The sequence below is a fragment of the Oratosquilla oratoria genome, chromosome 40 (genome assembly GCF_046742065.1).
Source record: "Oratosquilla oratoria isolate Oo_2021 chromosome 40, ASM4674206v1, whole genome shotgun sequence".
Classification (NCBI taxonomy): Eukaryota; Metazoa; Arthropoda; class Malacostraca; order Stomatopoda; family Squillidae; genus Oratosquilla; species Oratosquilla oratoria.
In genome coordinates this window covers 16,707,675-16,732,994 of record NC_134816.1, presented here as the reverse complement: position 1 = coordinate 16,732,994, position 25,320 = coordinate 16,707,675, and the positions used below count along the sequence as shown (strand labels likewise).

Genomic DNA, 25,320 nt, shown 5'->3' with positions numbered 1-25,320 from the left:
AAACAAAGTAGGGTGGGGGAGTCATGTTGCTAACCAAGAAAGGTCTAAGTGCAACAAAAATCATGGAAGGAGAGAACAATGTGGAGTTGATTATGATAAGAGTTGAGGATAGAGATATGAAAAATAGAAAGTATGCAGTGATTTATGTCCCACCTAAAACTCACACATGGAATGAAAGTGAACACTCCAAAATGCTGGAAGACATAAGAAAAACACTAAATGAAATACTAAAGAAGGAAATCTGGTAATTATGGGTGATTTTAAATTGAAAGAAATATGGTGGGAAGAAATGACTGTGAAAGGTGGAGAAGATAACTGGGGAAACATATTACGGGAAATGACCATTGATTACACATTGACACAATGGGTCAAGGAAAATACCAAATACAGTAAAAGCTCTCTTATCCGGCATCACTGGGACCAAAGGCATACCGGATACTCGAAAATTCTGGATACTTGAAGGGGTTGCTAAAGTAGGTGAAGGGGTTTAGAAATATGTCTACAATCATCCCCTTTACTCACTATTAATGTCAGTTAATATATAGTATCACATACCGTAACATAAACAAAGCATCACAAGATTGCAGCGTCACCACCTCACTCGCCAACATACAATTCATCACTAAACACTAACCTTCTCTGTACTCTTCTGAAGGGGTTACTAAAATAAGTGAAGGGTTACAAAACACTATGTCTACAATCAACTCATTCTATTTACTATTAACAACATATAACATAACATAAAAAAGTACAGAAACAAACAAAACCACCTCACTCGCCAACATCCAATTTATCACTCCAGTTTATCACTATCCTCTGTATTTGTTTGCTGCTCTTTCTTTCACTTAAAACCTACTTTAAAATAGTTTTTTATGTCAGCTTGTTTGCAGCTCTTTCCTCTTTGCAATAAAAATTCATTCTGAATGCAGTGAAGAGACATAACATCTCAGGTGGACATATAGCTGCACTGCTCTGCAAAACTGACCCAGACAGTGGTGTGCTCTGGTGACGGCGGGAACAATTAAAGCCTCGCACGGGAAATTTCATCAATTTGTATTGATTTCATATACATTTTTAAAGATTTTAATGCTCGGAAAAAACATGCCAGATACTTGAATTTGCTGGATAACTGAATGTAAGAGGGCTTTTACTGTATAGAAATAACGATGAACCCTCAAGATTGGATTTGATATTCACATCAGTTCCTGAAATTCTGGATAAAATCAAATACAAGACACCAATTGGAAAAAGTGATTGCATACTACTAGAACTTGAATTAAATGGAGAAACAAATATAGAAATTAACAAGAAACACAGAAAAGGAAGACTAATGTATAACAAAACAGATTTTGGGAAACTTAGAAAATTCTTTCATGAAGCAAATTAGGAAAAATTTAATAATGAAGAAACAAAGGTGGATGAGAAATGGACAATTTGGAAGGAAATCTATAATGAAAGAGTGGATAAGTACCTAGACAAAAACAGGAAAGGGTATATATAAAATCCTGGTATAATAAAAAGTGCAGTGAGGCAAAAGACAAGAGATAAAGCCTGGAAAAGATGGAAAAAGGAAAAAAAATCTGAGAAATGGAAAATATACACCAAACTAAGAAATGAATATGTAAAAATATGTAGAGAAGAAAAAAGAAATTATGAAAAGGACATAATAGACAAATGTAAAGATCAACCCAAATTATTTTATAGATATGTAAACGGCAAACTAAAAAATAAACAGGAAATACTTAAATTACATCAAGGTAACAGAGAATACACAGAATATATAGAAATGGCAGATATTATGAACAAACATTTCAAATCTGTATTCACCAAAGAGGAAAAAAATCTACAAAACTGTGATCAAAGAATTGAAGTAAGATTTCCTCCAATGAAGAAATTAAATATTACTCAGAATGAAATAAGGAATCAAATATTAAAGCTTGACATTAACAAGTCACATGGCCCAGACAGATTTGCAAACTGGATACTAAAGGAATGTATAGACAAACTAACAGGAAAATTATACAAAATAATTGAATGCTCAAAGAAGGAAAACTACCAAGAGACTGGAAAAATGGCAATATAGTGGCAATATATAAGGGGGGAAATAAGGAAGACCCAACAAATTATAGACCAGTGTCCCTAACAAGTACAATAGTTATAATTTGTTAGAGAATCATCAAAGATGGATGGACAAAATATCTGGAGGAGAATCATATATTGAACCTGAGGCAATTTGTATTCAGACAGGGAATTTCATGTACCACTAATTTCATTTGTTTCTATTCAAGATAGATATATTGCAAGAAAGGGATGGCTAGGCAGACTACGCCTTCCTGGACCTACAAAAAGGCATTTGATAAGGTACCACACAGAAAATTGCTATATAAACTGGAAACAATAGGAGGCATACATGGAAAACTATTGAATTGGATGGAGGCTTCCTACATGGAAGAAAAATGAGAGTAGTGCTCAGAGACAAATATTCAAAATGGGAAGAAATGAGTAGTGGCATTCCACAGGTGTCAGTACTAGCACCAGCCTGTTGCTAAGCCACTTGTCACCAAGAAGCAGAAAGCCAGAAGGATTGAATTTGCCAAGAAATACTCTCACTGGACTGAGGACGACTGGCTTGACGTTTTGTGGTCTGACGAGGCCACCTTCAGTGTCACCTGTAACCGTGGTGCAAAGGTGTACCGGCGACATGGAAGTGACCCGCTTGACCCTCGGTACGTCAAGGGTACTGTCAAATTCCCTGATACTTTAATGGTGTGGGGCTGTTTCAGCGGCAAGGGCTTGGGGTCATTAGTAGTGTTACCCAAGAACTTAAAAGTGAACCAAAACGTGTACTTGGAGCTTCTGTGTGAAAATTTACCTGAATCATTTGAAAAAACAGGTGCCACAGTTTTTCAGCAGGACGGTGCCCCCTGCCACACTGCTAAATCCATCACTACTTGGCTCAACGACTGTGAAGTGAACTTTATAAAGGACTGGCCAGGTAATAGCCCTGATTTGAGGGGGAGTGGGTGGGGGATGGGGGGGGTGAGGAAGTATGTATGAGAAAAAATTTGATGCAGCCCGAAGGGATTTCTCCCAGTCTTCTCCTTTCCTGCATGAGGGGACGGAGAGGGGGGTCGCCGAATTTATGAAGCGGCCTTGCTGTGGATGTGCTGTGTCTTGAGACACTGCTTCTGACCCAGGGCAGTGGACAGGATGCAGGGATGACCCATCATCCAGGAGGTGCCAAGATAGGAGGGAGGGAGGAGGGTGGAGGGGAGTGGAATATATGGGAAATGAAATGGGTGGGAGTGATTTCTATGCCTTTTTCTTTTTGGTTACCCCCCCTGTTAGGGGGAAAAAACCTTTGGTGTATGTATGTACAATAAGGAAAAGTGTACATTTTCAACAAAATGGCTTAGCATTCTTGGTTATGAGGTAGAAGGTGGTGAAAAACGTCCAGACCCTGAACGACTTCAACCCCTTCGGGAATTGGCAGTGCCTCAAGACAAGAAGTCACTCCACCGAACCCTGGGCCTTTTTGCATACTACTACTCACACTGGATATATGACTATTCGAGCAAAGTCTGCCCCCTGAGCACCACCACTATATTCCCTGTGACCAAGGAAGCAGAAGCGGCTTTTAACATTCTCAAGCAGGACACTGAAAATTCAGTAGTTCAAGCAATCAATGAGTCACAGCCATTTGAAGTAGAAACTGATGCTTCAGAAGTTGCCATTGCAGCAGTTCTCTCCCAGAATAGAAGTCCAGTAGCCTTCTTTTCAAGATCACTGCAAGGACCTGAGAAGTGCTATGCTTATATAGAAAAAGAAGGACAGGCCATCACTGAAGCAGTTCACCATTGGAGGCATTACCTGATGGGCAGGCATTTCACTATAAGGAATAAACCATGATCTGTGAGGTTTATGTTTGACAAGCAGCATAAGAGTAAGATAAAGAATGATAAGATATTATGTTGGTGAATGGAACTATCTTGCTACAACTTTGAGATTATGTATCGACCTGGTCCAGAAAATATTTCCCCTGATATATTCTCTTGGTCCCACTGTGGGGCAGCATGTGATGGACAGGAATCACTAGTAACACTCCACAAGGCTTTGTGTCATCCTGGGATCACCTGCTTGTACCATTTTATTAAGTCTAAGACTATGCCCTACTCAGTGGAAGATGTGCGACAGGTGATCAGATCATTATAGGTATGTGCAGAGGTCAAACCAAACTTTCATCAGCCAGAAAGGACTCATCTCATAAAAGCTACTCAATCTTTTGAGCAAATGAATATAGATTTCAAAGGACCTTTGCCCAGTACTGACAGAAATCGTTATTTCCTTAAGATTGTAGATGAATACTCTAGATTTCCTTTTGTGTTCCCCTGTGTAAATATGACTACTCCAATCATAGCTAGCTGTCTTTCTCAGTTGTTTTCTATTTTTGGCATGCCTGCCTACATTCACTCAGACAGGGGATCATCTTTCCTGAGCAAAGAACTGCAAGAGTTTTTGATTAGTAAAGGAAATTCCTGCAGCAGAACCACAAGCTACAACCCCCAAGGAAATGGCCAAGTGGAGCTATTTAATGGTACAATATGGAAAGCAATTAAAATGTCTCTCAAGTCCTGTGGTCCACCTTCTCAATGTTGCCAATTTGTTCTATCTGATGCTCTTCGTTCCATTTGTTCATTATTATGCATGACAACCAATGCTACCCTAGATGAGAGACTGCTGAACTATTCACATCACTCCTCTACTGGAGCTTCAGTGCCCTCCTGGTTATGTCATCCTGGACCAGTTCTCCTAAAGTATCATGTTGAAGAAGTGGAGCTCCTTCAGGCAAATCCACATTATGCCCACATTTGCAACCAAAGAGGTGAAGAGACTACAGTATCCACTCAGCACTTAGCCTTAGTTGAGACCCCTGTTAATGAGGGATCCCAAGATACAGTGAGTCCTCCTTATATGGTAATTCTTTATCAGGTAAATTCACAGTTACGGTATTTGGTAATTACTACCCTCAATTCTATTTACGGTAAGAAAATTCAGATATGGTATCCGCTAGATATTTTGAAGAGGAAAGAAAAGGGAGGTACATCTGCCATATCCTATTATTACATGTTATAATGGGTTTGGTATACGGTAATTTCAATTTGCGGCAAGGTTTTCAGGAACGCATATGTACCATATAACTAGGACTTACTGTACCCCTGTGGATGCTGCAGAAAATGTCTTGGCTTCTCCAAGGGAGCCAATTGACACTACTCCTACTGAAGAAGGTAACATAGCTCCACATGCTACTTTAACACCTCCAGGCCCTGCCCAACCTGGTGAGGAGGCTCCTGCGCTATGAAGGTCTGGTCGTATACGTTGCCCACCACATCTCCACCTTTTACCATTAATCCCTCTAATAGACTTGTGCCCCCCTTCACTCTCTTCACTTCCTTCCAAAATATCTTTTTCTCTTCAATTTTTTTTCCCAAATACCTACCTCATTATACATCTGTTCTCCTTTTTTTTTTTTTCTTCCCTTTTTTTGCTTCCCTCACCTTGCATTTTAGTTGACCTCTTTTCTTTCTGTACTTATAGGTGTACCTAGTTCAACATTGCAACCAATCCTCATAAGCTTGCTTCTTTTCCACAACTGCCTTTACCTCTTCATCCTAACATTCACTGCCTCTCCTGTTCTGTTCCACCCTCCTCAGCCAGGTTTGCACACTTTCGAATTCCCTCCAAGAAACATAACCAGTTTTCTTCTACTCCTGTTCCCCCCTATCCCTCACCATCTCCCACACTTCTCTCAGTTTCTCCTGGCTTTATTTCTCTTTATCCTTTTCATTTAATTTGTTTATCCTCAGTCCTTCTCTACCTCCTTCCCTTTTCCTCTTCCTTCATTTTCAATTTCTCTTCTAATGCTCTAATAATCTTCTGCTCCCTCTCCTGAAAACAATAACATTACAATTTTTTTCCAATCTTCCCTCTGGGTACGACTACATGGCCCAAAAATCCACTGTCAGCAAACATCCCCTCCAGTACCTTTGTCCCTCATCTTAAACACTGCATTTGCTAGCATCAAACTCCCTTTCTAAACATAGCTCTATCATCTCTCCACTAAATCGTAACCTGACACCCTGAACCACTCTACTACTTCATTTCCTACTCTACCACCGAGATTCCCCAACACCACTACATTTACATTCCTCCCAAAAATCTTTATGCACCCATTATCAGTCTTGACTGGGTAAATATTAAGAAGAATGAGGTCACTGTTAGACACTATACTTTGAAGAAAGTTTAGTGTCACTGCTCCATACTTAGCATTAACTTCTGTTGTGGGGGTAAACTCTAGGAAGCACAACATGGATGTGGTGAGGCAACAGTTGATCCTTCTCCAGGTAGAAAAGTCTAAGGGAAGTACTGACTCCTAAAGAGAAAGAGAGGCGAGAATACTAACATAAATACTTACTATGGTATTAGAGATGGCAAAAGTAATGCCTGCATGATTTGGTGCCACATCTGCATGATTACTTAAATGTCCTGATGAGTTTGCAGCACAGAATCCCATGGCCAAAGATATCACTCTGAAAGTAAAAGGTGGAAATCAAGGCTTACTTTTATTTATTCTAAATAAATAAAGAGTGTGTAGTTTTGAGAGAAATGTAAATGTTGTGGTGTTGGGGGATCTTAATGCTGAAGTAGGGGATGAAGGAAAGTATGCCGAGGGAAATCTATTTTTTCCATGATTAGTAGAGCTTGTGTGAGGGCCAGAAACAAAGAGTGAATGGTTTAAGATACGGTTAGAGTGCACCACAGTTGTGTAATGTTGGTATGGTTGTTCATCATGCATATGGTTTGAGTGGTGAGAGAGGTAAATGTGACAGTGCTAGGCAGGGTATTGAAGTTGGTGAATGAGGGAGGAGGGAAGTGGGGGGAGGTGACCTAAGTGTTTGCAAATGACAGTGCTTCTGGCTGAATATGAGGACACACTGAAGCAGTTGGTGGTGGCATTTAGGTGGATAAGTCAGAGAAAGTACATACATAGGCAAAAAAAAACTCTGTTAAAATAGGGGTGGCCAAGTCAAAGCATATACCCACAAAAACCCATTCAGAAACTAATTTGTTATATCTCTTATCTTGATTTCTTATTGATGAAGGGTTCTCTCTGCTCTCCACCCATTGCTTGGGTCATAGGCATGCAACAAAACACAGCATTCTTTACAACAGGGCCTGACAGTTGCAGCTGGTTTACCCCCATTCCTTGATTACATGATGGCCCAACCCCTTAACCATTCAAGAAAATGCATAGCAGACAAGAAAGAATTCCTTTGGGCCATGCCCTTTCCTCGTTCATTTAAACCACTTTCCACTCACACCTAGGTCCTGATGTAGCAACGTCTTCATTGTGGGACTAGCCCCCAACCCCAAGAGTTGGGGGCCAAACAGACACAAGAATCTCCTGTCATCTGCCCTTATGCAGGTAGCACCAGTCCCTGGGAGCAGCTTCGGTTATCTAGGTAAGTACCACAACCCTTTTTACAACAATGAACTTTCACATTTTTTCTGCACTGAGGGGTGATTCTCCAGTAATCCCCCCTCTTTTACTACTATTAGCCAAAGATGTAAAGAGCAACCCAGGGCCCATCACAAAATATACATGTTCAACATGATCCAAACCCACCTGAAGCCAACAAAGGGCTTACTTCAATGCAATTCATGCAAAAACTGGGCTTACCTCACTTGTATAACACTTGCTGACATAAAACAATAAACACCTGGATCTGTTCTACATGTCCACCCATAACCTCACTCCCTCCATCCCACTCCCAACCTGCATCCTTACCCAGCAAAACTAGCAAAAAGTGAAAATTACAGAAATGTGTGGATAAAAAAGAAAATGAACAATGAAGAAATAGAGAAAGATAGGGCACAAAGAAATGAAGCTAAGGAAAAAAACAAGAGAAAATCAGAGACTGAAAAAAATTAGATTTTTTGGAGAGTACTGGATCTGAGACTAAGAAAATAGTACATCAGAAAAATGGAAACATAAACCAAAAGAGAAGAAAAGAACAAATTAAAAGTGGCATACACAAACATGGGCAGTATGATTTCTAGAATAAATTAATTAAATGACTATCTGTTAATAGAGAAACTAGACATAATGGGAAATATGGAGACAAAATTGAAAGGTCCTATCCAATCAAGTATGGTGGGACAAGGATTATACAACCATTGGTCAAAAAATACAATGGATAAACTGGGGGAGGAGTCATGTTATTGACTAGAAAGGGCTTAACACGTTAGCCGCGTCTGGCAACTCAGTACACTTGCCCACACCGCGTCACATTTATAACCCGGCCACGCCAGTGTCCGTTGGACTTTTGCAGAGTGAGGAGGTATGTATCACTCTGAGAGCGTGGCCTGTAGTGTAGAGCATAAAAACCCATGGTACAAATATATACCGAATCGCGGACCAGCAATTTTTTCCCCTTCTAACACGTACTGGTACACCAATGTACCAGGCATGGGTTATAGCATATGATTTATATATATATCCATTTTCTCCTATTTGATGTTGTTTTATGATGTATATTTGGGTTAGTATTGATACAATAACTTAAATTTTGATCAATTTTGCATAGGAAAACTGATAATATTGTCTTTTTCACTCTAAACAGACATGGAGACGTCTTACTTTTATGGAGAACAATCACATACTTCATCTGATGATTCTGACTTTGTTGTCAGTAATTCAGATGATTCAGATGATAATTTCTCTGACGAAAGTGAATCTGAAACAGGTGCAGATCAAGATGAACCTGTTCAGCCACCAAACTCTGGGAGAAATGGAAACAACAACAGTAACAACACAATGTGAATGGTTGTCTGTGTCCTCAAAACAACGCATGCATACCTTTACTGGCAAGGAAGAAATGAGAGTCACTATCAGTAACACAGGTGACGAAACTGAGGTACTGCCTATTGATGTATATGGTCTCTTTGTATCTGATGATATCATTGATATAATTGTTCAAGAAACCAATAGGTATGCACAACAAGTAATTGATGCTGCAACAGTAACACGAAGGTCACGACTGATGTTATGGAAACCTACCAACAGACAAGAGATAAAGATTTTTTTTGGTATTGTGATGTACATGGGATTAACTGTAAAGCCTGAAATTCAACTCTACTGGTGTAAAAGTGTGTTATATGATGATCCCTTTGTACCAAAGCTAATGTCAAGGGAAAGATTTGAGCTTCTCTACAAATTTTTGCATTTTGTAGACAACAGATGTCATGTAAATTCTCATGATAAGTTGTATAAGGTCATATCACTGATTGAGCTACTTGTTAACAATTTTAAAGCTGTGTACAAACCTGGCTCCAAACTTGTTGTTGACGAGAGCATGGTGCCATTTAGAGGGAGATTAGGCATAAAACAGTACATTCCAGGAAAAGCTCACAAATATGGAATGAAAGTGTACAAAGTTTGCACACCTGAGGGATATACATGGAATTTAGAGGTTCATGTAGGGATGAGTGACAAGATTGCTGACCTAAATTCAACTGAATCACATGTGGTGAAATTATGTAATGAATTGTTAGGTATAGGATGCACTATATACACTGACAACTACAACACCTCAATAACCCTGGCAGAGTACTTGTTGGCCAAGAAGACCTACATTTGTGGAACTGTAAGAACAAATAAGAAATATTTGTGCCAAGAAGTAGTAAAAGCAAAGTTGAGGGTGGGAGAAATGAAAGCAGCAGAAAACAGACAAGGTGTGAAGTTATACAAGTGGAAAGATAAGAGAGATGTCTTGACACTATCAACAGTACCTGAGCAAGGTGGTGACTTAGTTCCAAGTGGAAATAAAAACAGAAAAGGAGAAGAGATTGTAAAACCTGAAAGTGTCATTGAGTACAATAAGGCTAAAAAAGGTGTTGATGTTGCTGATCAACTCAATTCCTACTACTCACCACTCCGAAAATCAAAGAAGTGGTACAAGAAGCTGGCGATGGAAATGATTGCTGGGATATCAGTGACAAATGCTCAAATTCTTTACAATAAATACTGCTCAGCAAAACAAGTATGTCTGAGAACCTTTACTGAATCTGTAATCCTCTCTCTTACTAAAAACATTCCTGGGGAAATAAGAAAACCAGGGAAGAGGACCTCTGATATATCGGGTGCAAGAAAAGACCATACCTTACAGGAAGCACATGGTCCAAAGAAAAACACAAGGAAGCGATGCAGAGGATGCTATGAAAAAATCTCACTTTGTGAGGGATACAAGGTGGCCACAAACAAGGCTAGGAGAGTAACCACCTATTGCAATGAGTGTGAGGGTCAACCACACCTTTGCATTTCATGTTTCAATGAAAAACATGACTAGTGTTTTAAATAAATGATCAATATTTTGCTAAAAACATTACTTGTATTTCAGATTAAATTTTTTTCTTTTCAACAAATAAACTTACTGTCTTATTATTTTCATTTTGTTTTCCAGTACCATAGCAATGTATCTGCAGTCATAATAAATAAAAAAAATATACGCAAATTGTTTACATACTCATGTTTGTGATACTTTTTAGAAGGTAATATTCGGGCCACAGATGTACCAATACGCAACAAGTGAAACATCTGCTCGGTACACGGGTGGCCCAGTACGCGGTTAACGTGTTAAATGTGATAAAGACAACAGAAGGTAAAGAAAACGTGGAAATGATCACAATCAAAGTTGAAAATAGCAGAAACTTTATAGGCTTGGTCTGACAGCAATCATTCAAAATTACTGGAAGACACAAAAAATTAATTATCTGAGATACTGATAGATGGAGGAAACATAGTAATTATGGGTGACTTTAACACAAAGGAAGAACGGACAATAAAAGGTGAAGAGGAACTCTGGGGCAACATTCTACTGGATCTGACCACTGATTATACATTGACCCAATGGGTCAAGGAAAACACAAGACATAGACTTAATGAAGAACCATTGAGACTAGACTTTACATTCACTTCTGAGCCTGAAATTGTGGACAAAATGAATTATAAGACACCAATGGGGAACAGTGACCACAAAATAATAGTTCAAACTTAAAGAACAAAATGAAGTGAGAAGAAATGAGAAACACAGAGAAGTAAGATTACTGTACAACAAAATTGACTTTGTAAAACTTAGAAGAAAAAAAATTCAGAAAGCTTACTGGGAAAATGTTCAAATAATGAAACAAAGATGGAAAAGAAATGGAACTTATTTAAGGAAAAATAAAAGGAGGGAACAGATAAACATGTACCTAGGAAGAAACAAAAAATGGTTTACATAAAGTGTTGGTATAACAAAGAGTGTAGTGATGCTAAAGATGGAAGAGACAAAGCCTGGAAAAGATGGAAAAAAGACAAAAAATTACCAAATGGCAAACATACATCAAACTGAGAAATGAATATGTAGATATACATAGAGACAAAAAGAAACTATAAAAAATATATAATTAGACAAATGCAAAGACCAATCTAAATCATTTTACAGATATGTAAATGACAAATTAAAAGACAAACATGAAATAGTGAAACTGCGTGAAGGAAACAAAGAATATATAGAAGATGTAGAAATGGCCGAAGTAATGACCAAACATTTTAGGTCTGTATTTACAATTGAAAGCTCACAAATTTGGGATGAAGGACAGCGAGAAGGATCCCCTAAAATGAAAGAAATAATGGTGACACAGAAAGAAGGGACAAAAGAGAATCTTGTCATCAGAAAGTCATATGGGCCCGATGGAATAGTGACCTGGATATTGAAAGAATGTATGGATGAATTTACAGACAAAATACACAAGTAATTGACTTCTCACTCAAAGAAGGAAAAGTACCACAAGGTTTGAAAAATGCAAATATTGTACCAACACATAAAGGAGACAAAATCCAACAAATTATAGACTGGTATCCCTTACAAGCACAATTGCAAAAATATGCAAAAAAGTTATTAAAAATAAATGGATTAAACACTTGGAAGAGAACAATATACTAAACCCTAAACAATTTGGATTTAGAAGTGGAAGATCATGTACTACAAACTTAATATGCTTTTACTCAAGATTAATAGAAATAATACAAGAAAGGGACAGATAGGCAGATTGTGTTTTTTTGGACTTACAAAAGAATTTTGACAAAGTATCACACAAAAAGCTTCGAAGAAAAATTGAAACAATAGGTGAAATACAAGGAACATTATTGGAATGGATAAAAAAATTCTTGAGTGAAGAAAAATGAGTGTGGTACTTAGACAAGAACTCAAATTGGGAAGATATGATAAGCGGAGTCTCCCAAGGCTCTGTATTGTCTCCGATAATGTTTGCTATTGATATAAATGATATGGATGAAGGCGTGGAATTTTATATGAACTTCTTTGCATGTCATATGAAACTATTAAAGAGAGTAAGTACAGAGGAAGATTGCAAATCTTTTCAAGAAGACCTGGACAAAGTCTGGAAATGGAGTCAGAAGAGTGAAGTGAACTTCAACATTAAGAAATGTAGTATAATGGAATTTGGAAAAAGCAAAAATAGAATCTTGGGTCAATATAAAATTGGTACAAAGGAAGTTAAAAAGGTTAACTCGGAAGGGGACCTAGGAGTAACTATCTCAAATGATATGACACCAGACAAACATGTCAACAAATTAGTCGGAGAAACTTTTAACTTATTAAGATAAGTGAAATTAGCCTTTGACTACATGGATGAAGAAATGGTAAAGAAAATACTAGTTACACTGATAAGACCAAAACTGGAATACACAGTGTTTCTATGGACACCTAGTACTAAAAAAAACATAAACTAGAAAGAATTCAAAGAGCAACGACAAAGATGGCACCAACAATTTGCAATTTGACATATGAACAAAGATTGGACAAACTAAATTTACCAACCCTAGAACAAAGAAGAGAAAGAGGTGATTTGATAACCATTTACAGAATTATGAAAGGGATGGAAATTCTTGATAGGAATGACCTACTAAAATGAGACTGAAGAAATACAAGAGGACATGAGAAGAAACTTAAGAAAGACAGTTATAGAAGAGACCTGAAAAAGAATAGCTTTCCACACAGAGTAATAGATATCTGGAACAAACTGAAAGAGGAAACAGTGAGTGCTAAAACTATACACGACTTTAAGAAAAAACTGGATGCAGAAAGATACAACAGTGGGTCACTACAAGTATAGCTCTCCTCCCGCAAAATACAACTAGGTATACACCCCCACCCTTGCCATCCCCTTTCCCCTGCCTTCCTCCCCAACCATTCTACCTCCTTCTTACCCTGATCCTAATCTTTCCTGACCATTAGCCCCACCCTGTCCTGCAACCTACAACACACAGAAATATAGCATAATGGAATTTGGAAAAAGCAAAAATAGAATATCGGGTCAATATAAAATTGGTACAAAGGAAGTTAAAAAAGTCAACTCAGAAAGGGACCTAGGAGTAACTATCTCAAATGATATGACACCAGACAAACATGTCAACAAATTAGTCAGAGAAACTTTTAACTTATTAAGATCAATGAAAGTGGCCTTTGACTACATGGCTGAAGAAATTATAAAGAAAATACTAGTTACACTGGTAAGACCAAAACTGGAATACACAGTGGCACTATGGATACCTAGTACGAAAAAAAAAAAAAAAAAAAAACATAAAGAAATTAGAAAGAATTCAAGGATGAATGACAAAGATGGCACCAACAATTTGCAATTTGACATACGAACAAAGATTGGATAAACTAAATATAACAACCCTGGAACAAAGAAGAGAAAGAGGTGATTTGATAACCATTTACAGAATTATGAAAGGGATGGAAATTCTTGATAGGGATGACCTACTAAAATGGGACAGAAGAGCTACAAGAGGACACAGAAAGAAACTTAAGAAAGACAGTTACAGAAAAGATCTGAAAAAGAATAGCTTTCCACACGGAGTGATAGATATCTGGAACAAACTGAAAGGGGAAACAGAGAGTGCCAAAACTATACATGACTAAGAAAACTGGATGCAGAAAGATACAATAACAGCTCACTACAAGCATAGCTCTACATACATACATATACCAAAGGCTGTATACGCTTCATATACATGAGTAATATAACCCCAGTCATATAACCCACTTCCTCACTCACTGTCCACCACGAGCATCAAACGCTGACCTAGGCACTCCTCTCAAACGCCGACTCAACATTACGAGCTCATGTGAACAGCACTGTCGACCACCAAACGACACACACACACAGACGAACACACGCGATCAATCTAGTAGCCACCCAGTACTGACATACGATATTACGTATACTGACGGTCCTCCCCTGGATATATAATTAACATGTATGATAGTAGACATCAATACGTAATTAATGCAGTTGCCCCACCCATGTGGGACAACAAAATAATAAGAAATAAATGTTAAGATCACGATTAAAGGCAACTCAAGAACTTGTCCACTCAGCACTTCCGTTGAAGAAAAAGTAGATGCACCAGAGAGCAGACAGTCGGTTCTAGTGACGTGCCCTAGTGATAAGACTGTGTAATAGTGTGTAAACTAAGTTGCTTAAAGTGTGACAAATAAAGAACAAAAACTTAAAGGTGTGTGTGGAAGTAACCCCTTTCTGCAGATGATGTAACGACCCCGTTACATCTTGTCTACAAGTAACGTTGGATGGAGATGATGTAACGATACCGTTACACCCGTCCCGTTACATCACTGGTGGCAGCAACTCCCGCAACCCATCTTCTCCGAAGAGACTACGGTGTGCTATAAAGAAAAAAACCGCTCTCCACGAACAAGAACTTAGTTCACACTACACAATCACGGGCAATCGTCACAACCGATTTCACACTACTAAAATCAACATTATAAAGGTAACATAAAATCCTTCCACTTAATACCAATATATTCCGTAATAATAACCATACATTACCCATTCAAACCATCCCTGATACTTGCCTTGTCTCCCTTTCCATAACATGCGAGCATAATTCATCCGCCCCAGAGGATTCACACCGGCTGCACACAAACCCGCGTAACAGCCACCTCATCCCCCAAGACAGCATACCCACCTTCCACATCAACCACCCAACCGCTTTCACCGAACGTTGCCTTCGACTACTACAAGCGAAACATCAGCAACACCACCCCCCGCCGGACATTGACATACCACTCGATTCAGCTCAAGGTATCAAGGTAACCATTATACCTACAGATACCCACGTGCCCAACGCACGTAAACCTTACTCTAAACCATCTATATATATATAAAATATATATTAATTCCACATTTATTAAAAATTATAAATATTTGTTTTCTATCCATATAGAAACTTTATGTACACCTTTTTCTTTTGGTTATCATACCTTTCTCATAATATAACCAGTAGCTCTCATAATTATATGTTTCAACACTAATTATAATTTGCCTAATTTTTAAAACAACATATATTTATATATGCAATAACTTTTACTAGATTTGACTATTACATAATATCACATTCATATGCATTCTTACAGTTAAGTAATTCTTGTCTAAACTATATATATATATTTATATATACAATAACCTTTAATTGCTTTCACTACGCATTACCCATTTATATTTACATAGAACTTATACATTTTTATCAATGTAACCTATTTTACTGTAAATCATTTTTTTTTTATGACAACCATAATTAATTCCATTATAATTAACTCCTTACTATATCATATTATTTCCACATTTTAATATTATTATATGTATATACATATTTTTATGATTTTACATATGTAATCCCATTATACTGTATAACCGTTGACACCCTATACCCCCCCTCTCCCCTATCTAAGCATAACATATTACCCCTTAGCTACTGTATACCAATTATTTCAATCTTAACTATTTTAAACTAGACCACCCATCTCACCTAACTATTAAGTAATACATGCCTCGCTAGTTACCACTAACATGGCAACAGGGACGAGAAGCAAATTCAAAAAAGCGCTAGAAACCATCCTCTCTAAATCTCAAGAGGAAAACCCATGAAGCAACTCAAAAATAGACAAAGACAATCCAGACCCTCATCAAATAAATCCACGGATTGACATAGCCATCCAACAGTTAGAATATGAACACTCACATCTCTCTGACAAATCTGCTCTCACGGCAGGTACCCCTACAATCCCTCTTTATGAGAATGATATCTTAGCCTTTTTTTAACCAACCCCCTCAAATAGACCCCTTTCACCCCTCACAACTACAACCACCCATTCCTCCCATCCAGCCAAATATGCAAACTACACCTCCTATAAACCATAATCAGTCCAACCCCCATATCCCAACACACAATAACCCCCCTCCCATCCAGCCAAATATGCAAACTACACCTCCTATAAACCATAATCAGTCCAACCCCCATATCCCAACACACAATAACCCCCCTCCCATTCAGCCACAGTACCAAAACTTCCCCTTTCCTTCCCCCCATACCCCATCTGGTCAAGCCACCTCCACACCATACCACCAACCACCACCTAACCTTCCTCCAAACCCACAATATTATCCTTACCCACAACCTCAACCAACAATAATTAACAACTATCAAACCATAACCCCCCTCACAGAAATCCCAACCTTTTCCCAAAACAGTGGATTATCCATAAGTGACTTCTTGACAGCATGTGACCTGTTTTTCTCAAAAAACAAACACTACTCTGACACAGATAAAATAAATTTGTGCCGTCAGAAAATAGACCCATCTGACATTTGCCGTTCAAAGGCAAGGATGCTAGACAGTTTAGTTGCATGTGGAATCACATATCAGGAATATAAACACCACCTTCTTAATGTCTTTCACAACAAACAAGCTAACAACATCTCCTTCCTTCTCACTTTCCTCAATAACACTAGAGTCCAACCACATTCCGTTACGAACATTATGGATTTCGTAGCAAACAGAATTAAAGAAGTCAGAGAGGACCTGGAGAATAACTCTCCTTGGATCCACACTGACCAATTTGGTCAAAAGGTCATGACCACAAAAAACTTACTAACATTCTTTGAGATAGGTTTCTATCTCTCCCAACTCCCTCCAAAGTGTTTAAAGGAAGCCTCCAAAAGGGAACTAAACACTAGAAACCCTCTAGCTTATACCTATATCTTAGACATCATCAATGCTTGCAATGTATCTTTAGACACCCCCCACTATCTCCCCAGACTAAATAGCCTTCACTCACAGCAGCCCCCTCCCACCAATCAAGGACAACCTTCTAAGTGGTGCTCCTACCATTCATCACCCAGTCACAACACTAGAGACTGCATACAAAAACAACAAATACAAACACAGGCACCACGCCACCCTATCCCTTGCTCAGTTCATGGAACCATTTCCCACACCGATGCTCAGTGTCAAGTTCAGAATCAAAACAAACAAGTTCCACCCCCCTTTAAACCTCCACTCCTACCTACACCAACACATCCAAACAAATACTGCAGCCTACACAAAACAACAACTCACTCCAACGAGGAGTGTTACCTACAGAAATCACAACCACAACCTCATCAGAGAACTAACCAACCATTCACCACCCCTCGACAAACAGCTCCCTCCCACACAACACGCACAACTCAACACCGATTGGGGGAACGTGTACCAGCCTCACGCACCAAACCACCATAGGAATATCTCATACACAACACAACTACGTCACCCTAAAAGTGACTTTAGATCAACTCACAGTTGACATGATGGTTGATACAGGAACAAACCTGAACATCATCCCAAGAGCTCTCTATGAAGCATTAAATGACCCACCCCAAATTCAATTTTCCAATATGGAAGGACTCCTAATAGAAGGGAGCACCATTTCTCTACATGACACCATAGACTTAAACATAGAAGTCAACAACTTAATAGTAGGTTTCACACCTTTCCACATAGCTGACGAATGGAGTCTCGATCAACAAGGTATAATAGGATTAAAATCATTGAGGACATGGAAAACTATTATAGACCTAGACAAAAATAACATCTCCTTCTCAGATGTGAATGATGAGCCAACTGTCACTGAGACACCCGACTCAGACACACAACCTCTCTCATGTCTCCCTTCCTCAAATACTCCAATTCCAACTAACAACTATTCCTTCCGACCACCCCCTTATGTCACCTCAAAGGCATTGATGTCTAACACAGTCATCATTCCCCCTAGACATTCCATGACTGTCCCACTATTCATACCCGGAGCAATCAGACAACAGGACGCCATAATTGACTCAGAAACGTCTAGACTTAACAATATCTCAATTGAACACTCTTGGGACATAATCCAGGAAAATAGAACGGCCTTAGCCATGTTAACTAACCTTTCAGACCAACACCGTAAAATCAAGAAGAATACTAACATTTGCGCAGTCCACCTCCATAATTCCCCTATCCAGGAACCACTCCCTCAACACATCAACCCAGTAAGACCAACACAACCCCTCACCCCTATCAATCCAGACCAAATCATAACATCAGCTGACGGAGAAATTCATAACGAGCTATTAGCTCTCCTACAGAGGAATAGATCAGCTGTCGCCTTAGAAGGTGAACCACTAGGCAAATGTGATATAATCAAACATCACATCCAAATTCCCCCTAACACTCCCCCTTCCTACACCCCCGCTTACCGCATTCCTCACAGTAGGAAATTCCAAGTCAATAGCAATGTACAAGAGATGATACACCAAGGCGTAATTTCCCATTCAGACTCCCCATGGAACAGTCCCCTCTTTTTGGTCCCTAAGAAAGACGGAACCTTATGCCCTGTGGTGGACTTTAGGAAAGTCAACCACCTCACTCAATCTGACCCCCACCCACTACCTGCCATGCAGGACGTCCTCCAATCAATAGGGAACAATAACACAGTTTTTTCCACTATCGACCTTAAGTCAGCCTTCTGGCAAGTGGAATTATCTGAGGAATCTAAACCCATAACTGCATTCTCCACTGACAAAGGACACTTTCATTTTGAATGTATGCCCTTTGGCCTTAAAAACGCCCCCTCAACCCAACAACGGTTGATGACCCGCATATTCAGTGACATGATAGGAGTCTCATTATTCGTCTATTTAGACGACCTCATTATATATAGTCCCACAGAAAGAGACCACCTTAACACTTTAGAGATTGTCATCAAACGTCTCAAACATACGGGGTTAAAGATTCAATTAAAGAAATGTAGATTCCTCATGAAGGAACTCACCTTCCTAGGCCATAAAGTGAATGCAAAGGGGATCCATACAAACACAGACAAAATAGATGCCATAAACAGCTTCCCAATCCCCAGAAACACAAATGAAACACGAAGTTTCATAGGGCTAGCCTCATACTACAGACACTTTATTTACAATTTTGCACACATAGCTTCCCCTCTGACCAAATTCACAAGGAAAGGCGAACCATTTCAATGGTCAGAAACAGAACAACAAAGTTTCGACACACTGAAACACTCTCTGACCACAGCCCCTGTACTAGCCTTCCCTGACATGAAGAAAGAATTCTTTCTTTACACAGATGCCTCCTCTAAAGGAATAGGTGCAGTCCTACAACAGAAAGATGACAATGGCAAAGAGCACCCCATAGCCTACGCAAGTAGAGTCCTTAATAAGGCAGAGAGTAACTATTCTACTACTCACAAAGAAGGGTTAGCTATAGTTTGGGCACTTAAACATTTCAAATACCTCATTTTAGGCTACAAGATTACCATACTAACAGACCACCAACCCCTAGTCTATCTTTTTAACTCCAAAGACTTACATGGGAGAGTTGCTAGATGGAAAGCAACTCTCCTTGATTACGATCCCAAGATCGTATACTTAGCTGGGAAAGCTAACGTAGTGGCAGATAGCCTGAGCAGACAAACCTACATCACCCCCATAACCCAAACCACATGCATACCTATGCAAGAACTCACAGAGGAAACTGAAAGAGACCCTATATGGTCCCCAATAAAACAACATCTCCTTTCACAAACCCCCTTACACTCCCGACCACCTGTCCCTATTGAGGAACTCAAACTGGTCGACGGAGTCATAAGGAGAACCATTAACACAAGAGAGGTTACTGTTATCCCCAGAGCCCTAGTCCCCAAGGTCCTACACATATTGCACGACAGTGCAATGGGAGGCCACTCGGGCAGAGATAAGACACTAAACACTGCTAGGCACACATATTACTGGCCTAACATGAAAAGAGATATAACCACACACATAGATTCTTGTATAACTTGTAACCAATTCAGAGGCCCTGACCCGAAAGAAATCAACATTAAAGACATCCCACTCCCTGCTGAGCCATGGGAAACACTTGGCATTGACCTACTGAAAATGCCAACGAGCCATCAAAGTTCCAACTATGTACTCACAGCAGTAGAATATTTCTCTAAATACACAATCTTAATACCATTCCAAGACAAAACAGCAGAGACTGTAGCCAAAGCCCTAGTTAACAATATCTTTTGTAGATACAACATACCACACACAATGTTATCTGACAATGGCTCAGAATTTAAAAATCAGGTGATGCGCAAAATAGCACACCTGTACAACATTGACCAAACATTTGCCACTGCATACCACCCACAGGGAAATGGTCTGACTGAGCGAACAAATCGCAAGGTCCTAGAGATTCTCAGACCCTTGGTCAACGACCTCATGGACAGTTGGGAAGATTGGCTACCACAGGTACAAGCCAGTATCAATAGCACAGTCAATTCTGCAACAAAGATGTCCCCACATGAGATAATTTTCGGCCAACCAATGCGCCTACCTTACCAAATATTCAACCAACCACCCCCACCCTTATACAACCTAGATAACCTCACACACTGCATCAAAAGAGGTATGCAAACCATTTACAAACAAGTTAGAACAAACTTGAAAGAAGCCCAGGAAAAGACAAAGACAAAACAACACAAACGCTCAATTCCACTTGACATAACGCTTGGTGACACTGTCATGGTCAAAGACTCAACCAGGACTAACAAACTCAGACCCAAGTCCTTAGGTCCCTTCACAGTCACAAGCTCACTCCCTAACAATGTTTTTCTACTAACAGATCCTTCCGATCACACAACCGTGACCATACATGGAGAGAAGCTGAGAAAGGTCAAACTCAACCTCGACCCAATCCCACTTCCCATCAACAACCCACCTACCACGACCACACATAACTCACCCAAACGCAAGTCTCATCCCATGACTCTGCGTCGACGCAACTAAACATACACTCTAGCTCTCGCCCCTGAAGATGCAGGACATTAAGTATCTATCAGTGGAGGTTAAAATGGCCCATTTCCAATAAGAACTCCTTTCCGCATATCTAATGAAACTTCTCTACTTCCTTCCGACCACCATAACCTTAGCGAGAGTCAGATAAACATATCCTCATTCACTAAGACATAACCTCATCCTCCAAAATGAAATACATCATTAATTACCCACCTTAAACATCGACTACTCTTGACATGGACTCACTTGACCTACACTACAAGGTACTGCCATATACCTCCACAGCCCTTTCTTAATCATTCTCTTTATACTGGTAATATTGACCAAATTCTGTTGCACGAAGTAAAAACTTCCAAAACCTTTCAACCCCCATTCCCGATTTACTGTAAACCTAGATTAAGTTTATTCTTGTGTCTCACCCAATATCTTAAATAACATAATAATTCTTACGAGAAACTATATACATACTATGAAATAAAACAAGTGCGATGTGACACACCGAACTGACCATAGAACAGTGTTTAGAAAATGACACTCCCTACAGAGATAGTGTTAAACACATGAACGCCATAACATTTAGAAAGTGATTTCAACAGTGTTATCAAATATATAGTGAAACCTTTCATATGATATTTAATATAACATGTAATCTGGTGAGACACAACGTTACTCTTCTGAGACACAACATCGCTACCCTTATTTACAGTTCATGATCCCCCTTGGGACCTCAGATTCACTTCAGCAACAACCCCCCCATCTCCACATATAATCACCCAGGATTTTGTGTCTCTGAACCTTTTCTCGATGTATTACCCGTATGAATACTTTTGTAAACCATGTAACCTAGGTGCCAGGAGCCACCTAACCCCAGGGGGAGAGCGATATGTATATGCCTCATATACATGACGAGTAATATAACCCCAGTCATATAACCCACTTCCTCACTCACTGTCCACCACAAGCATCAAACGCTGACCTAGGCACTCCTCTCAAACAAACGCCGACTCAACATTACGAGCTCATGTGAACAGCACTGTCGACCACCAAACGACACACACACACAGACGAACACACGCGATCAATCTAGTAGCCACCCAGTACTGACATACGATATTACGTATACTGACGGTCCTCCCCTGGATATATAATTAACATGTATGATAGTAGACATCAATACGTAATTAATGCAGTTGCCCCACCCATGTGGGACAACAAAATAATAAGAAATAAATGTTAAGATCACGATTAAAGGCAACTCAAGAACTTGTCCACTCAGCACTTCCGTTGAAGAAAAAGTAGATGCACCAGAGAGCAGACAGTCGGTTCTAGTGACGTGCCCTAGTGATAAGACTGTGTAATAGTGTGTAAACTAAGTTGCTTAAAGTGTGACAAATAAAGAACAAAAACTTAAAGGTGTGTGTGGAAGTAACCCCTTTCTGCAGATGAGGTAACGACCCCGTTACATCTTGTGTCTACAAGTAACGTTGGATGCAGATGATGTAATGATACCGTTACACCCGTCCCGTTACAAAGGCTCTTTCCCCCTTACACAGGGGGTAACCAAAAAGAAAAAGGTATAGAAATCACTCCCACCCATTTCATTTCCCATACATTCCACTCCCCTCCACCCTCCTCCCTCCCTCCTATCTTGGCACCTCCTGGATGATGGGTCATCCCTGCATCCTGTCCACTGCCCTGGGTCAGAAGCAGTGTCGCAAGACACAGCACATCCATACCAAGGCCGCTTCATAAATTTGGCGACCCCCCTCTCCATCCCCTCATGCAGAAAAGGAGAAGACGGGGAGAAATCCATTCGAGTTGTATCAAATTTTTTTCATACATACTTCCTCACCCCCCATCCCCCACCCACTCCCCCTCATGCATCACAGCATTATCTATACACAACCCTTCTCCATTTACCCCTATCTTCTGTCCTCTCCTGTCCTTCCTCCACAGACATTCCTCTCTTTTGTAAAGCCCCTTTCACCCCATCCATCCATCTCATCCTAGGACACTCCCTCATATTCACTCCTTCCACCTCCGCCTTCCACACTTCTTTTACTAATCTTTCTTCACTCATTCTTTCCATGTGTCCAAACCATCCCAATACTCTTTCATCAACCCTATCTCCCAGTTCCCTTTCCACCCCTGTTCTTCTCCTCACCCCCTCATTTCTCCCTCTATCTAGCCTAGTAACCCATCATACTTCTCAGATATTTCATCTCAAACACATACAAACTCCTTCTCTCTTCCTCTCTCATGTTCTATGTTTCTGCCCCGTACATTGCTGTTGGCACAATCACTCCTTCATATAACCTCCTTTTAGCATCCATTCCCAGATGTCTATTTCTCATTACACATTTTAATCCACCAAGGCATTTACTCGCTTCTCTCAATCTACATTCTACCTCCACCTCCACTCCTAACTTTCCTGTCACATTCGCACCCAAGTATCTAAAGCTATCTACTTCCTCCAGTTTCTCTCCCTTAATGCTCACTTCCAGCCTACTGTCACTCTCTCCCCTTGTACATCTCATCACCTTACTTTTGCCCACATTTATCTTCAGCTTCCTTCTTTCACACACCTTCTCAAACTCTGTCACTAACTTCCTCAATCCCTCCTCTGATCCTGTTACAAGTGCAGTGTCGTCAGCAAACAACAGCTGGCTCACCTCCCACTTTTCTCCATTTTCTTTAATCATCTCCAACCCCTGACCCACTACCCTTGCATTAACCTCTCACACCACCCCATCCATGTAAAGATTCAACAGCCAGGGCGACATAACACATCCCTGATGAAGTCCCACCTTTACCTCAAACCATTCACTTTCTCCATTTCTAATCCTAACGCAATCCCTACTACTCCCATAAAAACTCTTGACTGCTCTTAACAGCTTTCCTCCTATCCCATATATCTGCAGTACCTCCCACAGTGCCTTCCTGTCTACCCTGTCATAAGCCTTTTCCAGGTTCATAAAAGCCCAAAAAACATCCATACTTTTTCATATAGCTTTCTCACATATCTGTCTTACCACAAAAATCTGATCTACACATCCCCTACCTGTCCTAAAACCACACTGTTCCTCACCAATTACTCCCTCTGTTCCTCTCCTAATCCTCTCAACCAAGACCTTCCCATAAGCCTTCCCAATTACACTCAACAAGCTGATCCCTCTGTAACTACTACACTCACACTTGTCTCCCTTTCCTTTGTAAAGCGGAACTATACAGGTAGTCCTCCGGCACTCTACCCTCTCTTTAACGAACATTAAATAACCTCACCAGCCAGTCCACCATAACTGTACCTCCTTTCTTCAGACATTCTGCATGGCATCCATCCAACCCAGGTGCCTTACCTGCTCTCATCATCTTAACGGCTGCTTTCACTTCATCCTTCCCTATTTCTCCTCCATTTTCCTCACTCATCACTCTCATTTTCTTACCACATCCCACTGCAACTACCTTTCCCTCCCTATCCTCCTTCACATTTAGCAACTCCTTAAAATACTCTGCCCAAATTCCTCTCACTGCCTTCTCTTCCATTATCATCTCTCCATCTGCACCTTTTACCTTTTCTTCTCTACTTGATTCGCCTCCTCTTCCTCTTTTAACTTCCTTCCAAAACATCTTTTTATTACTTTCAAAATTTTCTGTCATACTCTTTCCCCATTTCACATCTGCTCTCCTCTTTGCTTCCTTTGTCTTATGCTTCCTTTCTCTTTACTTTGTACCTCTCATACGATTCCCTCGTCTTAATTTGTAGCCAATCTATGAATGCCTGTTTCTTCTCTTTTACACCTTTCTTTGCTTCCTCATCCCACCACTCACTACCTTTCCTTCTATTTCCTCCCGCCCTTCTTGTTCCACACACCATCTTTGCACACCTTATGACTCCTTGAACCATCCCCATTTCTTCTCCACTCCTAGTTCTACTCTATCCTTTACTCTCTCCCACTCCTCTCTCAACTTCTTCTTAAACTCATTCTCCTTTTTTTCCTTATTTCAGCAGTTCAT

The 25,320-nt window shown here is 39.9% G+C and overlaps 1 protein-coding gene across 1 annotated transcript in view; it reads right to left on the bottom strand.

Annotated features, from left to right (window-relative positions):
- Positions 1–25,320, bottom strand: part of LOC143020639 (uncharacterized) — a 111,029-nt gene that overhangs the window by 6,002 nt on the left and 79,707 nt on the right. The window contains exon 8 of the mRNA XM_076177137.1: positions 6,473–6,587. Coding sequence (XP_076033252.1) covers positions 6,473–6,587 — 115 coding nt within the window. The remainder of the gene's footprint in view (positions 1–6,472; positions 6,588–25,320) is intronic.